This window comes from Anomaloglossus baeobatrachus, chromosome 8 (assembly GCF_048569485.1).
Source record: "Anomaloglossus baeobatrachus isolate aAnoBae1 chromosome 8, aAnoBae1.hap1, whole genome shotgun sequence".
In the NCBI taxonomy this organism is placed as follows: Eukaryota; Metazoa; Chordata; class Amphibia; order Anura; family Aromobatidae; genus Anomaloglossus; species Anomaloglossus baeobatrachus.
Genome location: NC_134360.1, coordinates 42,203,597 through 42,221,882, shown reverse-complemented (window position 1 = coordinate 42,221,882; position 18,286 = coordinate 42,203,597). Strand labels below are relative to the sequence as shown.

General features: G+C 47.3%; 1 protein-coding gene across 1 annotated transcript in view; it reads left to right on the top strand.

Annotated features, from left to right (window-relative positions):
- Positions 1 to 2,045: 2,045 nt before the first annotated feature.
- Positions 2,046 to 18,286, top strand: part of ABTB1 (ankyrin repeat and BTB domain containing 1) — a 29,707-nt gene continuing 13,466 nt past the window's right edge. Inside the window, exons 1-8 of the mRNA XM_075321515.1 lie at positions 2,046 to 2,298; positions 5,693 to 5,755; positions 12,675 to 12,730; positions 12,944 to 13,088; positions 13,535 to 13,694; positions 16,232 to 16,277; positions 17,333 to 17,449; positions 17,642 to 17,757. Of these exons, the coding sequence (XP_075177630.1) occupies positions 2,243 to 2,298; positions 5,693 to 5,755; positions 12,675 to 12,730; positions 12,944 to 13,088; positions 13,535 to 13,694; positions 16,232 to 16,277; positions 17,333 to 17,449; positions 17,642 to 17,757 (759 nt within the window). The 5' untranslated portion in view covers positions 2,046 to 2,242. The remainder of the gene's footprint in view (positions 2,299 to 5,692; positions 5,756 to 12,674; positions 12,731 to 12,943; positions 13,089 to 13,534; positions 13,695 to 16,231; positions 16,278 to 17,332; positions 17,450 to 17,641; positions 17,758 to 18,286) is intronic.

The window sequence follows — 18,286 nt, the reverse complement described above, 5'->3', positions numbered from 1 at the left end:
TGCTATTCTTGTCTATTTTCTGAGGCAGAGAGTTATTCATCTTTCCTTCCTTTAGGATAGTTAGTTCTCCGGCTGGGTTCGCGGTGCACAGGATGTTAGTTCACCCCTCGGCTACTTCTAGTTGTGATGGTTAGTAAGGGGATGGCGGCCAGATTAGTTGCCAATGCTCTTGTCACCTTTTGCCAATGATTTGTGGTGGTCTTCCATGGTTCCGGATCATAACACTCCTTCTATCGTGGATGTTTATCTATTTCCGTGCACTTGCCATCATCCAGAGGACCCCAATGCGTTACTATGACAGCCAGACCCCCGTCTCACCACCATCTTGGTGCTCCTCTGAAGCTCAGCTATAGGCAGAGTTTCAAAGGAGGCCGAGGATATACTGTATACTCAGTGGCGTAACTAGAGTTCGATGGACCTCTGTGCAAAATTTGGACCTGCCCCCCCCAATCCTCGCATGTTAGTCAGATGCATGTATATGTATGTATACATTTAGTGTTCTAAATCCTATAAAGACATACGAGTTGTCCTCCACCCCATTATGTAGTAATGTCCCCTATCCTGGGCTCCTTCCTGATAAATATCTCCCCCATCCCGTTATGTATATTAGGCATCCTGGGATATATGTTTCCCAGCTTGGTATATATGTTCCCCATCCTGGTATATATGCCCCCCATCCTGGTATGCCCCCCATCCTTGTATATATGTCCCCCATCCTGATATATACTGTCTTCATCCTGGTATATACTGTCCCCCTCCTGGTGTATAATGTCCCCCTCCGGGGATATATGTTCCCCAACCTGGTATATATGCCGCCCATCCTAATAAATATGTCCCCCATCCTGATATATGCTGCCCACCTTCTGGTGTATATGTTCCTCTCCTAGGCCCCTCCTGGTATATACTGTCCACCTCCTGCTATCTATATTCCTCTCCTGGGCCCCTCCAGATATATACTATCCCCCTCCTGCTATTTATATTCCTCTCCTGGGCCCCTCCAGATATATACTATCCCCCTCCTGCTATCTATATTCCTCTCCTGGGCCCCTCCTGGTATATACTGTCCCCCTCCTGGTATATACTGTACTCACCACCTTCCCAGCTCCCATGCTCTGTGGCTTCCTCCTCTATAGCTGGCCTGCAGTGGCTGACAGCTTTCATCGGCGCTTGTACTATGGGGATCATATATGTCCATGACGTCATTGCCATGCGCCACCTCAGTCAAGGGAACGCTGATGAAAGCTGCCGACTTCAGTGTGGCTGGCAGAGTGTATTGCAGTGCAGGGATCTGAGGGGTCTCTGCACCGCGATGCATTTCAGCAGGATGTGGGGCTTCGGACGCACATCCAGCTGAAGCAGGGGCTGGGGCCGGCGGGCTCCCTGCATCCCGGGGCCCGGTTGGGATCCCTGCGACCGCCATTGTTCCGCCCCTGTATATACTACAATACTGCGGCACATAGGATAAGAAATCGCAAGATCGCAAGTTAAATCCCCTCAAAGCGTCTAAAACTAAAGTAATTGCATAAAATAAAGTAAAACAAAAAACAAAAAAATTAAAATATAACAATATTTATATTTATAAAATCTAAAAAAAAAAAAATGCAACTTTGGTGTCTTCGTAATCTCACCGTTCTGGAGAATCCTGTCCCCCGGTCACTTCTACCGGAGAATGAAAACCGGAAAAATAAAACCGGAAAAAAATAATAGCAGAATTGTATTTTTTCGCCTTGTCACTGCACGTGGAGTTTTTTTTTCCACGTTTTAGTAGACGAAAAACTAAAAAATAAAACTGTGCGGCTCCAGAGAGAAGAAAAACGAAAAGATGCGCAGGTCAGGAGCGGACACGTTCCCGTGTTTACACCGCAGACTTCCTATACAGGAGGCGGGGCTGAGATAGCTCCACCCACCCGATGTAAGTCAACAGCTGGAGGGCGTGTCAGGGTAGACAGAGGGAGGGATGTGTGGGCGGGGTTATAGCAGGACGTCCCGCTATTTGAGCAGTCTTTGAAATGTAGGTGTGGTTTCTGTTACATAGGCGTGGTTATCCGTAGGGGCGGGGTCTCGGTGACTGTGTCAGTGCGGCACTCCGCTGTTTGGCTCCGCTGTGATCGCGCCGTTCCTGGGCCTCCGGCCTCCGCCTCCTCCCGCCGCAGCAGCTGTTTCCCCGGTGCTTCTAGTCTCTGCGCTCCGTACCCGCCGGGTCAATGAGCCGTTCGCTCCGCCCAGCGCCGGGCCCGGGCCAATGGACACCAGCGACTTGTTTAGCAGCTGCAGGAAGGGCGACATCTTCAGAGTGCAGTGAGTGACAGCGGGGACGGGGGCACAGGGGACGGAGACATAAGCTCCCGGGGCCTTCACGGCTATTGCTCCAATGCTGCGACTTCAGAGCGACAAAATGTTACATAACGGGGACGTTATTTACATGGTTATGTTCATATAAGTCACTGGAAACCCTCAGTACTCCGCTGATCATTCCATATACCGCATTATCCTCCAGAGCTGCACTCTCTATTCTGCTGGTGTAGTCACTGTGTACATACATTACTGTTCCTGTACTGATCCTGAGTTACATCCTGTATCATCCTCCAGAGCTGCACTCACTATTCTGCGGGTGCAGTCACTGTGTACATACATTACATTACTGTTCCTGTACTGATCCTGAGTTACATCCTGTATCATCCTCCAGAGCTGCACTCACTTTTCTGCTGGTGCAGTTGCTGTGTACGTGTACATATATTACATTACTTATCCTGTATTATACTCCAGAGCTGCACTCACTATTCTGCTGGTGCAGTCACTGTGTACATACATTACATTACTGATCCTGAGTTACATCCTGTATTATACTCCAGAGCTGCACTCACTATTCTGCTGGTGCAGTCACTGTGTACATACATTACATTACTTATCCTGTACTGATCCTGAGTTACATCCTGTATTATACTCCAGAGCTGCACTCACTACTTTGCTGGTGCAGTTGCTGTGTACGTGTACATATTACATTACTTATTCTGTATTATACTCCAGAGCTGCACTCACTTCTGCTGGTGCAGTCACTGTGTATATACTGTACATTACATATTCTATACGGATGCTGAGTTACATCCTGTATTATACTGCAGAGCTGCACTCACTATTCTGCTGATTCAGTCGCTGTGTACATACATTACATTACTGATCCTGCATTCTACTCCAGAGCTGCCCTCACTATTCTGCTAGTGCAGTCACTGTATGCATACATTACATTAATAAAAAAAAATCTTTATTTTTCTATAGTGCTAACATATTCCGCAGTGCTTTACATACATCAGGAACACTGTCCCCATTGGGGCTTACAATCTAAATTCCCTATCAGTATGTCTACATTACTTATCCTGTACTGATCCTGAGTTACATCCTGTATTATACTCCCGAGCTGCACTCACTATTCTACTGGTGCAGTCACTGTGTACATACATTACATTACTTATCCTAAGTTACCTCCTGTATTATACTCCAGAGCTGCACTCACTACTTTGCTGGTGCAGTTGCTGTGTACGTGTACATATTACATTACTTATTCTGTATTATACTCCAGAGCTGCACTCACTTCTGCTGGTGCAGTCACTGTGTATATACTGTACATTACATATTCTATACGGATGCTGAGTTACATCCTGTATTATACTGCAGAGCTGCACTCACTATTCTGCTGATTCAGTCGCTGTGTACATACATTACATTACTGATCCTGCATTCTACTCCAGAGCTGCCCTCACTATTCTGCTAGTGCAGTCACTGTATGCATACATTACATTAATAAAAAAAAATCTTTATTTTTCTATAGTGCTAACATATTCCGCAGTGCTTTACATACATCAGGAACACTGTCCCCATTGGGGCTTACAATCTAAATTCCCTATCAGTATGTCTACATTACTTATCCTGTACTGATCCTGAGTTACATCCTGTATTATACTCCCGAGCTGCACTCACTATTCTACTGGTGCAGTCACTGTGTACATACATTACATTACTTATCCTGTACTGATCCTGAGTTACATCCTGTATTATACTCCAGAGCTGCACTCACTATTCTACTGGTGCAGTCACTGTGTACATACATTACATTACTTATCCTAAGTTACCTCCTGTATTATACTCCAGAGCTGCACTCACTATTCTGCTGGTGCAGTCACTATGTACATACATTACTTATCCTGTACTGATCCTGAGTTACATCCTGTATTATACTCCAGAGCTGCGCTCACTATTCTGCTGGAGCAGTCACTATGTACATACATTACATTACTTATCCTGTACTGATCCTGAGTTACATCCTGTATTATACTCCAGAGCTGCACTCACTATTCTGCTGGTGCAGTCACTGTGTACATACATCACTTATCCTGTACTGATCCTGAGTTACATCCTGTATTATACTCCAGAGCTGCACTCACTATTCTACTGGTGCAGTCACTGTGTACATACATTACATTAGTTATTCTGTACTGATCCTGAGTTACATCCTGTATTATACTCCAGAGCTGCACTCACTATTCTGCTGGTGCAGTCACTGTGTACATACATTACTTATCCTGTACTGATCCTGAGTTACATCCTGTATTATACTCCAGAGCTGCACTCACTATTCTACTGGTGCAGTCACTGTGTACATACATTACATTACTTATCCTGTACTGATCCTGAGTTACATTCTGCATTATACTCCAGAGCTGCACTCACTATTCTGCTGGTGCAGTCACTGTGTACATACATCACTTATCCTGTACTGATCCTGAGTTACAGCCTGTATTATACTCCAGAGCTGCACTCACTATTCTTCTGGTGCAGGCACTGTGTACATACATTCCATTACTTATCCTGTACTGATCCTGAGTTACATCCTGTATTATACTCCAGAGCTGCACTCACTATTCTGCTGGTGCAGTCATTATGTACATACATTACTTATCCTGTACTGATCCTGAGTTACATCCTGCATTATACTCCAGAGCTGCACTCACTATTCTGCTGGTGCAGTCACTGTGTACATACATTACATTAGTTATTCTGTACTGATCCTGAGTTACATCCTGTATTATACTCCAGAGCTGCACTCACTATTCTGCTGGTGCAGTCACTGTGTACATACATTACTTATCCTGTACTGATCCTGAGTTACATCCTGTATTATACTCCAGAGCTGCACTCACTATTCTGCTGGTGCAGTCACTGTGTACATTACTTATCCTGTACTGATCCTGAGTTACATCCTGTATTATACTCCAGAGCTGCACTCACTATTCTGCTGGTGCAGTCATTATGTACATACATTACTTATCCTGTACTGATCCTGAGTTACATCCTGTATTATACTCCAGAGCTGCGCTCACTGTTCTGCTGGTGCAGTCACTGTGTACATACATTACATTACTTATCCTGTACTGATCCTGCGTTACATCCTGTATTATACTCCAGAGCTGCACTCACTATTCTGCTGGTGCACTCTACATTGTTGATCTGCTGTGTGCTCCCTGGCTTCTTCCTCTGCTCTCTGAGCCCCTTCCAGAGTGTGACATTAGGGGGATGCTGGTGTATCTCTCCCTTTCCCTGTGCTGCACTTTGATTTCTGCCTTCTCTGCAGCGCTCGTGCCACCTCCTTCTCTGCGGATTGTTTTGGTTACTTACTTTCTTCGTTTTTTTTCGGCAGATACCTTGTGGAGCAGAGAGACGTGGAACTGAACGTTCGGGACAAGTGGGACAGTACTCCGCTGTAAGTGTCGGGCCTGCGGGGGATCTGCTGGGCGGCGTATCTCTGCACTTCGTGGTGGGCTTTAATCTTCGGCTTTATGGTTAACCTACAGGATGTATCATAAGTGTCTGACCTGCGCCGGACCCTAATCTTTCTCTACAATGGGGGTCTTCTGACCTCCATCTCTTTTTGACCGCCAATGCAAGTTGCGGAATGAATGAAGGAGCCACCTCCCCATTCATCCTCTGTGCGGCCGGACAGGAATCCCCCCAGAGTCATGGAACTCCCCTTCTCTATTGTGGATGTGTGGGACCCCCCTATGAGTTCTGCTGTCCCCTGTGGATAAACAATGGGAATAAACATTCTATACAGATTTCTATAAATAAAGCTGTGGAGACACAGGGGTCAGTGGGTGCTCTCCTGTGGAGGCACGGGGGTCAGTGGGTGCTCTCCTGTGGAGGCACGGGGGTCAGTGGGTGCTCTCCTGTGGAGGCACAGGGGTCAGTGGGTGCTCTCCTGTGGAGGCACGGGGGTCAGTGGGTGCTCTCCTGTGGAGGCACGGGGGTCAGTGGGTGCTCTCCTGTGGAGGCACAGGGGTCAGTGGGTGCTCTCCTGTGGAGGCACAGGGGTCAGTGGGTGCTCTCCTGTGGAGGCACGGGGGTCAGTGGGTGCTCTCCTGTGGAGGCACGGGGGTCAGTGGGTGCTCTCCTGTGGAGGCACGGGGGTCAGTGGGTGCTCTCCTGTGGAGGCACGGGGGTCAGTGGGTGCTCTCCTGTGGAGGCACGGGGGTCAGTGGGTGCTCTCCTGTGGAGGCACGGGGGTCAGTGGGTGCTCTCCTGTGGAGGCACGGGGGTCAGTGGGTGCCTCGTCCGCTGGCCCGGCCGCCTTTAGAAAAACAGCGTGGCCCAGGGCTCATCCCAACTGAACGCACGACCTCCTTATCCGTGGGCGGAACATTACTCAGACAACACAGGGTGAGGGAATCACAATATTAACACTTTATTGGATCCCCAAACAATTAATGGCACATAACACATAACCAGCATAACCACAGAATGTAACCGGCCACAGTTTCTCACCCTTCCGCTGGCTCACCAGGGATTAGAATGTCCGTGCCTCAGAGCTTCCAGGGCTACTTACTCCAAACCAGCAGCACCCCGCTTTCGGCCGGCACCCACCGAGAATGGAATAACGCCAGATTTAGGAAGCTGGCTGAGGTCCGCAAAGCCTGTAGTCAGAGGACTGGATTGTCCCAAGCTGGATTCCTTCCTTAGGTAGTCCTTGATATCTCAGCCGAATCCTTGCATTCGATGCTGAAGTCCATGTAGTATTATAATCCAGGTTCGGTTATGGCTTGCCAATCAGATCCGCAGGACCTAGATTGGTATCATGTAGCAAGAGTCTACCCGGGCAATGGACAGTCCTCCTTCTTATACCCCTGAGCTCTCCATTCAGACCATTGGGGTCTTCATGATTGGTGGCTAAGACTAGGCTCTTATTGGCTAGATTTCAAGCCGTATACAAAATTTCCTTAGTAGTAATGGTCTCTGGCAGAGACGAGGGAGAGACAGCTAAGTTACATTGCATCTAGCAATACAATGGGAGGTTCGCATAATTGATTTGTCTGGGTGTCTGACCTTCACTTGCCAAGGCAATTATGTACCGCCCTGAGAGGGGCTCGGCCGCTCCCTTCACCGGGCTGAGCCGCTTGAGGTCCGGGCTCGGGTTGTCGGTGGCACGAGCGCCTCCGGACCAGGGGCCACGTCGCTCTATTAAGGGGAGGCAGTGGGGTGGTGGTGTGGGACGAGGTTCGCAGCCGGGGGCCGCGTTGTCGTTGTACGGGTCGTGACGCCACCCACGGGTCGTGGTGATGGGACGCACCACCGCTGCGGCTGGAGTGAAGGGGGGGCTCCCGGGATCGGTGTTGAAGGCGCAGCCTGGATGTTAGCCCCTCCATGAATAGGGGCGGTGTGTCCCGGGGCCTGGTGGGACGGGCGACGATGTTGTCGGGGTGCAAGGTGCCGTACTGCGGTGTGGTGTTGTGCACGGTTGGCACTGGTGTACTCACGATTAATTCACACTCAGTCACTGGTAAACCAAACTTCGAGTATGGTCGGGTCCCGCAGCCGGCTGCTTGTGTCCCTTGTGAGGCTGATGGTGGCCCCTTTCCCTTGCACCTCTTGTTGTGGTTTTCGGCTCCCCTGCCTGGACAGTGGTAGCCCGCTCCCTGGCGTTTAGCTGCTGGAGGAGCCCTCGGTTGCCCGCAGGCGCTGGCCCGTCGGATGTTTGGCCCTTGGCGGTGGCTCTCAACCGGTATCGGTGGGCTTTTGCCTTCTTTCGGGACTTTGGGTGAGGATGAACCCGTGAGGTCCAGACTGCAATCAGTTAATTTGCCTACACTCAGTGGCTTCTAAGCTAGGATGGGGTCTGAGTACCCAGTTTCTGGTGCTCCAGTAAACGGTTGACTCCCCGGTTCAGGGCCGGCGGGCTCCAACCCTGGCCCGGTCCCTACGGTTCCGCCGGTCGTACACCGGTACTCCTGCAGGCGGCCACCACAGTCTCCCTGCCTGATGTTACTGGGATCCCAGGCTCCAACCCGGGTCCCTGACAGCTTTTCTACTCACACCTCCTGTCAACTCTCTGACTAAAACTTCACTGTTTGTATTTCCTGCCTCAGGACAGTAGTCTCCTCGGTGGGCGTGCCTTTCCGCCTGACTCCGCCCACCTGGTGTGCCCTACTAGCCCTGAGGGAGGCATCAGGTCTCCCTTTCGGGTGACTGGTGTGTCCTCACAGGGGATGGGGGGTGTGTGTGTAATGTGGTAGGTGTTGTTACCTGTGACCCCTGGGGTCCAGGGCGTCACATTCCCCCTTGGTTTAATGCAGACCGTCCGCGGGCTGCCCGACCTACTCCGCTTTATTTTTCTTTTAACTGGAAAAACGGGAAACATTTACAATTATAATAACATTTTTACAAACACAAGGTTACTGAAGGTCTTCCCATAACGGGAGGTATTTACTTTAACGTTGCATAACTTTATTAACGTAACGGGTTCATGTCCTTCCGCCTTCCGTGAGAGAAAATCTCGCATTGCACTCGAACCAATGTTAAGCAATGAGGCAGGTCCGATCTGCTTTTTTTTTTTCTCAGCTCAAATCGGACTGAGAAAAAAATCGCAGCATGCTGTGATTTTGAGTTTCTTGCGCGAGTCACTCCAATGCAAGTCTATGGGTGCGAGAAAAAAAACAGATGTCACACGACCATCCTAGTGACATGAGTTTTTCTAAATACATTTATTGCATGTACCAGAGAACCCTGTAAATGAATGAGGTCTGTCGATGTCTGTCAATCTCTCTCTCTGTCAGTCGGTCTCCCCATCTCACCCCCTCTCTCCCCCTCTCTTACTCACCGATCATGGGCGTGACGCTGCACAGCTGTCACAAAGCTCCGGCGGCTTTTCCGCTTCTGAAAATGCCGGCTGCTCATTATTCCATCTCGTATTCCCTTATTCTCCCGCCCACCGGCGCCTATGATTGGTTGCAGTCAGACACGCCCCCACACTGACTAACAGTTGTCTCACTGCAACCAATCACAGCTGCCGGTGGGCGGGTCTATATCGTGCAGTAAAATAAATAGTTAAAAAAACAAAAAACGATGTGCGGTCCCCCCCAATTTTGATACCAGCCAAGGTAAAGCCATACGGCTGGAGCCCCCCCCCACCCTAACATATCAGCCAGCAGCCGCCCGGAATTGCCGCATCCATTAGATGCGACAGTCCCGGGACTGTACCCGGCTCATCCCGAATTGCCCTGGTGCGGTGGCAATCTGGGTAATAAGGAGTTAATGGCAGCAGCCCATAGCTGCCACTAAGTCCTAGGTTAATCATGGCAGGCGCCTCCCTGAGATACCTTCCATGATTAACCTGTAAGGTAAATAAAATAAACACATACACCCGAAAAAATCCTTTATTTGGAATAAGAGACAAAAAAAAACCACCCTCTTTCACCACTTTATTAAAATCCCCACATACCCCTCCAGATCTGATGTAATCCACAGAGGTCCCACAACGCTTTCAGCTCTGCTATGTTACGAACCGGCGCCGCCATAGCCGCAAGCAGCCTGCTGCGGTTCCTGTTGCGCCCAGGCGCCGGCTGGCGTTCTTGGCCGTGCCTCGGGTGGTCCAGTTGGCTGTTCCTTCCACCATGTCTAAGTGTGGAGAGGCGGCTAGTGCGCATGCGTGCGCCGATTTACCCCAGCCAGAGTTTAAGCCCGGTGTTTTGCCTAGTGAGCATGCTCAGCCTGTTTGTGTTATGTCTGAGACTAAGTCCTCAGTTCAGGCTACTGAGCATGCTCAGGCACTTAGTGCATCAGAGGCTAGGTCCGGTAAGGACCTCACTGAGCATGTCCGTGAGGTGGCAGGTCCTGATAGGGCAGAGGGTGTCAGGTGTCCTGATGACGTGGCAACTCCGGACTGGCTCACAGAGGCCCGCCCCTATGATCTGGCACCTCAGTATTGGTCGTCAGACGATGACTGGTGAAGTGTTTGGGGCGTGGCTGCCATGAGGTCATCAATGACGTGGCGGTTCCGGATAGGTCGCATGTGACGTCACTGATGACATGGCACTCTGCTATTGGACCTTGGTGGTTCCACCCTGGGTTTGGGGCGGACCCAGGTTATAAAAGGGGCTGGAGACAACATGGAGGTGCGCAGTCTTCACTTTTGCTCAGTCAGAGCACACCTCCATGTTAGAGCCTCATTGCGGCATAAGCCTATGTTGGGAAGCGGTAGGTAGGGTTAGGCGAACGGTGCCTGTCACGCCAAGATTCGTGGCTCGGCACATCAGGGTCAGGCGCCGTGCTTCCCTCCTGCCGTTCCAGTCTTGCTATAGCAGCCCAGTGGCGTTAACTGGGCTGCAGCTGCTGTGCTTCCTGTCCGATTGTGCCCCCTACGCACACGGACAACGCACCTGCTGTGCCACCTGTCCGATTGTGCCCCCTACGCACACGGACAACGCACCTGCTGTGCCACCTGTCCGGTTGTGCTCCCTACGCGCACGGACAGCGTACTCCAGGACCCCTGTGGAGTTAACAGGGTGTTCCTTATTTTCCTCGGCTTCCCGGTCAGCGCTACTGGTGTACCCATCTGGCCTGACGTGTCCTACACACACGTGGCCAGTCGAGAGGTGGCCAGAAACGCTAATCGGAGGACCGCTCGGCCTGACGTGTCCTACACACGTGGCCGACAGGGCGCTTTCGTGGCGGTCTTCTGGTCAACGCTACCTGGTTACCACCCGGCCTGACGTGTTTCCTGCACACGTGGTTGGTGTAGCGCTAGGTGCACCAAAACGCTAATCGGGTTGTCGTCCGGTCTGACGTGTCCCAACACACGTGACCGGTTCCCAGAGTTCCTGGGTTATCTCAGAGCCATCCAGCTCTATAGTCTCCGCCTAACCCTCAGGTGCCAGCAGCTCCATTGTCATCTGGAGCACGGTGGGCCCCGACTGGCGATTAGGATATCTACCCCCTGGTCCTAATCTGCCGGTCCCCCCGTAACATGCTACATGAAGCTGACCGGAGCGGCCACAGACTACGACCGCTCTCTGTGAGCTCCCCGCAGCAACTGCAATCAGCGATGACGTCACTCAGGTGACCCGCGGCCACAGATCTCAGGTGGAGGACTGCAGCTGTGGCCGCGGGTAACCTCAGTGACGGCACTGCTGATCACGCAGATCACTTCTGTCACTCAGGGGATTTGCGGTCACCGCTGAGTCCTTCACCGGTGACCGAAAATCAGGCCACGACACACACAGAGCCGCGGGATCACAATGAAGTCGGGTGAAGTTCATCTGAGTTCATTCTGATCGTGCGGCTCTGTCTGTGTCTGCTGTCAGCGGCCATTCAGCTCTGCTACATGGCTGTCTGTGTCTGCTGTCAGCGGGCATGTAGCAGAGCTGAATGGCAGATGACATAGCTGCTGAGAATAAAAACTGATAACGTACGCATCAAACACGGATCCCACACGCATTGCACACAGACTACAATCATGCGAAAAATCACAGAATCGCATTTCAGTTGCATTGCACACGGATCAACACTCGGACAGAGCCCATGCTACTTTCTAGCCTGAGAATCGGACCGATTTTACAGTCGCAAGTGTGATTCCAGCCTAACACTAGACTCCTAAGAGTCTTGTAGGAACAATGAGGGGCTTATCCCCCGTTTATAAACAAACTATCATCATGTCTGGCTGAATTTTAAGAAATTGAACCCATGCTAGGCACTGACAGAGTCCATGACGTCACAAATGCGCAGTTGTTAGTTCGCAGATCTCCGCTTGCTGTCAGTGAATGATCACATTCTGGTCTATGTTCAGATCAGACATACAATTCTCACAGCTGGAGGTTTGTTACAATGTATCAGTCTGGATTTTTTGCTGTCTAAACTGATTCACTTGTAACAAATCTTGCTGGTTGTTGAATACCCATTATTGTTGACACTCAAGTTTGAAAATATCTGTGGAGCGAACTCCTCTTGTAGCTGAGGGTTTGTCACAATTGTATCCAGTCCAGACGACCCGAACACAGCAACTGCAGAGATCTTATTCCGGTCTTGAGTGTTTGTTACAATGTATCAGCGCAGGGAACATGTATCTGGCTGGAATCAAATGTAACAAACCTCCAGCTATGAGGAGTTTCAGGTCCATATAGGTTTGTTAACATTGATGTTTCCATTCATTTGCAGCAAGCAGATATAGCTTTTTTTGTTCTACTAAATGGCTTGTGACCGGATTTTTATGTCTTTCTGTTGTGGATCCTCATTCTGATGGGGAGGGTTCCCAATCCAGAGTCTTGACCCATTGTGTTATTAAAGGGGTTGTCTTCTGGACACAACGCGCCGCCCCTTTAAGAGAGATGTCAGTGACATGTGTCATTCTCTCCTAGGTACTATGCCTGTCTTTGTGGACATGAAGAACTTGTCCGGTATCTTTTAGCCAATGGTGAGTCCTTTGTTCTGTGTCCTGCACCCGGAGGAGCTCCCCCTAGTGGTGGCTGCAGGCGTAATTTTAGAATGTATTATGGCTGTGTATTCTAAAGTGGGACTCCGACCCGCCAAACTGATACATACAATCGCTCAGCATTCCGGTAGGGTTTTATTGGCCCGTACATATTAAATTGTAATGAATTTCAGTCTTCTTCAATCTGTCCGTCAGGAGCTAAGTGTGCGGTGAACACGTTTGATGGCGAGCGCTGCCTGTACGGAGCCCTGAGCGATGCCATCCGCCGGCTGCTGAAAGACTACAAGCAGATCACCGCCAAGTGCATGCAAAGAGACTTCTACGATGACTTCCTGCAAAGGTGACGGCCAAAAAGTGCAAGAGTTCCCCTGTTACCTTCTTTAACCCTTTCCACTGCTGACATTTTTCAGTTTAGCATTTTTTTTTTTTTTTCCTCAACAGAAATTATTTTTTGTTGTCACAAAATGTTCTGTAGTTCGTAAACTCTTTGAAGAGATTGAAAGGATAGAGAAACTTTGTTGTTTTCTTCCATAAACAGCGTCACCCATATCTCCAGGCTATGAGTGGTACTGCATCTTGGCCCCATTCACTTCAATGAACCTGAGCTGTAATACCAGATACAACCTATGACAAAGGTGGCGCTGTTTCTGTGACAGTTGTGAAAGCAGCCAGTTTTTTATAATCATGGACAATCCCTTTAAATTAATTGTAAAGCTGAATATCTTTTTCTTGATGCCATAGTGCTGCAGTACGGTTTCCATAATTTTTCATTTTCTGTCTCGACAGACTCTTGGAGCAAGGCTGCTATAGTGACACCATGTTTCTCGTCCATGGGGAGTCGTTCTGTGCCCATCGCTGTATCCTCAGCGCTCGCAGCCCCTACTTTGCTGAAATGTTTGAGACCAAGTGGAAGGGGAAAAAAATAATTGCTCTGAAGCATCCGCTGGTATGATGGTGTTAATGGGGGGGAAAGAAAATATGATGGACGCTTAAGTATTTCAAAACATTTGCCATACCTATGCATCATGGTCGGGCACATTTGACATATTGGTACACCATGGCGATCATGCGGGCACATAGACTGTGCACACCCGATGTAAGTAGCCGAGCTCCGGCTGTCACAGCCAAGCATGGTGCCTGCGCCACCACTGGCTGTTTAACCACCTAAATTCTGCGATCTCAACATTTAGGAGGCACAAAAAAGTGGGTGCGCTCCCTCTCCCACCCAATCAGCATCACCGTGACATAGTTGTGGGTTGCCAATCATAATTGCTATGGCATTCCAAAGTCAAATAATGACCTCTGGGTATGCCAGCAACAGTGAACTGTTAGACCATGCCAGGAGCATGGTCTATCAGGCGTTTTTGTCAGTGTCACACTGACAGGAGTAATTAATTGCAATGCATTACACCATTGATCGAAGTAATAAAAGTTGAATAACAGTTGGACTCTGCTGTTTTGACATTCGGGTTGTGTAAATGGAGCCCACAAACTATTCTAGAAAACCTGTACTCCAAAGGTGAAATGGCGCTCCTTCCCTCCTGAATCCTGCGGTGCAGCCAAACAGTAGGGTTCAGTCACATGTGGGGTATTGCCTTGTTCAGTAGAAATTGTGTGTCAAATTTTGATGCCATTTTTATTCCTATGTGAAAATGTAAAATTTGGGGATAAAACAAAATGTTTTTTAAAATGTAATTATTTTTCATTCACCACCCAATGATTTAAAATTCTGTGACCCATCTGTGGTGTCGATATTCTCGCTGCTCCCCTAGATAAATTCATTGAGGGTTGCTGTTTTTAAAATTGGGTCACTTGTGGGGCGTTTCCGCTCCTCTGGCACCTCAGGGGCTCTGCCAATATGACATGCTTTTTTCAAACAAATCTAACAAAACAAATTCTGAGACGCAGCTCGAGGTATCAAGGTATTCACCAAACATCTACAGTCCCTGAGGGGTCCATTTTCCAAAACGGGGTCACGTGGGGGGGGTTTCCACTATTTTTGCACCTCAGGGGTTCTGCAAACGCAACATGGCATGTATCGACTCCAGACAATTTTGCACTCCTTTCCTTCTGAGCCCTGCCGTGCGCCCACACAGTAGATTCAAACCTTTATATGGTTTACTTGTGTAATCGGGAGAATTTGCACAACAAATTGTGCAGTGTATTTTCTCATGAGACCTTTGTGAAAATGCAAAACTTGGGGCTAAAGTAATATTTTTCCAGCACCCATGACGGCACCCTTACATCCTCGTGGTGCCGTCATGGGTTCAGAAAAAACACATTACCGGTAAGTAATTACGTATTTTTGTGGGAAAAATTAAAATGTTCATGTTTTACTTCCACATTGCTGTGAAGCACCTGAAGGGTTAATAAGCTTTTTGAATGTAGTTTTGAGAACTTTGAGGGGTGCAGATCTTAGAATGGTGTCACTTTTGGGTATTTTCTGTTTCATACACCCCTCAAAGTCTCATCAATTGTAATGAGGTTACTAAAAAAAATTGATTTTGTAAAAATATGTTGGGGAAAAATTGCTGGTAAACTTTTATCCCTTCTAACGCTTCACCTAAAAAAAAAACTGTTGAATGGTGCTGGTGTAAAGCAGAAATGTGGCTAATGTTGGTTGTTAACAGTTTTGTGTAGAATAACTATCTGATTTAAGGTAATAAAAAAATCTGAGTTTTCAAATTGCAAAATGTTCATTTATTATTAATAATTATAATAGATTTATATTAAAATATAATAATATATTATATATATATATTAAAATATAAATTATTAATAATGATTTAACATACTATGTATTTTTCATATTAATAATAATTTAAAATAAAATATATTACGATTTTTTTAAATATATAATTAAAAATAATTGTATATTTGTATTAATAATATAATAATAAAGATAATATAAAACATACAATATATTAAAATATATATTATTTTTACTATTTTATATATATTAAAAATGAAATTTATGAAAATATCGTGATTGACAAAAAAAATACAAATACATTTTAGATAGATTTTTTTTTTTATTTAATTTTTTTTTTGTCATTTACAATCTTTTCATAAACTCTCAAATAATATTAACAAAAGTCTACCACTAACACATGAAGTACAACATTTCAGGAAAACAGATTCCAAATCACTGGAATATATTGCAGTGTTCCAGAGCTATTTGCACATAATCAGAATTGAGGAAAAATTGGCCTGGTGAGAAACGTGAAAACAGTCTTGGGAGTGAAAGGGTTAAAAAAAACAAACATAATTTGGAGATTTCACTAGTGAGTGTAGTACCTCACTGTAGCCACTAGATGTCACCCGATACTTTCTACTGAAGCTGCTGCAAGGTCCATGGGGAGCGCAGCTCTAGGGGGTCCTGGTGACATGGGGCACCCCAGTAATATAAATGTCACATGATGGGTGGGGGATCTGTGACAGATTTTTGCCTTGTTAGTTATACTATCAGTTCTGTCTCTGCAGATCAATCCAGCTGCCTTTGGCTCCATACTTCAGTATTTGTATAAAGGTGAGTGAGCCAAGAAAAAATGCAGACGTGCAAAATGTCATTCTGTGTGATAAACACTGAGCATAGTAACAGCTGAGGGTTTGCTACAATTGCATCTAGGCTTGACAATAATTAAAAACAACCAAAGAGAGACAAGGGCTGAGCAGTCATGGGTCAAACCAGGGACCACCAAATCAATAATCAATACAACAACTTTTGCAAAAATATACTAAATATTTATTTAAATAGAGTGCATAGCAAAAGAAGTGACATTAGATAAACGTTACAAAGATTAATCAAGAACACTGATCAGACTAAAGTAGTATCACTGATGAAGAACACGGGTCCACAGACCATATGGGGAGTACAAGTGCACCTGTGTCATCGGAGGACTCCTCAAAGTAATTATACAAGGACAATAGTTGCCCATCATACAGTAACAAGACACATGCACAATAAAGGGGCATTACAGTATATGTCCAGGATGACAGGCACTCATTTGATTAATAGTTGCCATTACTTAGAGGAGCCAAATCCATATAAGGACAGCCAGATAAGGAGTAAAAATGGTAAATGGAAGCACTCCCATCTAACACTCACCCATAGGTAGCCGTGGAGACCGAGGAAAACGTGCCCCGACGCGCACGTTTCGATGACTTCTTCGGGGGGCCGTTACTTTGAGGAGTCCTCCGATGACACAGGTGCACTTGTACTCCCCATATGGTCTGTGGACCCGTGTTCTTCATCAGTGATACTACTTTAGTCTTTTGCTATGCACTCTATTTAAATAAATATTTAGTATATTTTTGCAAAAGTTGTTGTATTGATTATTGATTTGGTGGTGCCTGGTTTGACCCATGACTGCTCAGCCCTTGTCTCTCTTTGGTTGTGCTTATGTATACTGGGTGCAGTCACAATAATATGGTAAAATTGGTCGTACATCTTGCCCTTTTCTGTCTGATTCAATAGTTAAAAACAAGTCTGACCTCTACATTCTGCCCATTGAGGGTTGTATAGTGAATACTTTCCAGTAGCTTCTATTGACTGACTTTAGCGCCGTTTGTCCCCCTCCCCAGGTCGGATGGACATCGATGTGGAACACGTGGAGGATTGTAAGAGACTGGCCAAGCAATGCCGGCTGCAGGATCTCATCGAAGAACTGGAGGAGAAGTGCAAGAAAGTTTACGAATTTGGTAGGTGGAGAGATGGCTCCTCACTGTGTAGGAGGTCGGGGGATCTCTTAAAGGGGTCTTCCGTCTTATAATGTGAAGATGCATTGTCTGGTAACACTTTGACTGTTGGGGGTCACCATTTGATTGTGTATAGGGATGGAGCGATCCATGCAGAATGTGGCTGTAATGATAAATCTTCTTCCATCTCATCAGTTTCTTCCAAGCCTGGAACATGTGTGAAAGTCCTGACCATCGAGCCCTCTGGGAATGACCGGCTGCACGAGGATCTGGCCATGCTCGCTGACTGCGCCCTGCCATCCGAGCTCCGGGTGAGATTCCCCTCTATATTAATCTGAACTGTGACCTACACAAACTGTTTCAAGATCTCTGCTTGTGGTCTGTGAATGGGAACCTACACTGCTTTATCATGGTTGGTAAAGGCACTCAGCATTTTCTCTCATAGGATTGTCTGCACTGATACATTGTAACAAAGCGGCGTTTTCCCTACAGCAAATAGTTATTGAAAGTGATGGGAAAAATGAAACCCATTTTCTTAGTGTCAGAACTTTTCCTTGTATAGTGAGTCCCGTCTCGCCGTGCTTTACTCTGCCAGCGTCCAGTCTGCCGCAGCTATTATTGGATCCTCTTGACCCCGATGGCTTCTAAATATAACAGATTGGCTGGCTATTCAGGAACAGAATGTTTTTATCCTGGGGGCTGAGTGTTACCAGTGTGTTGGGATTGAGACGTCTTACTTAATAGTGATTTACCTGCTGTTAGGCATTCTGGATTACAGTATAACCAATATGGACACCATTATCTAGCGTTCACTTTCCCATCATCCCAATGCTATTTCGA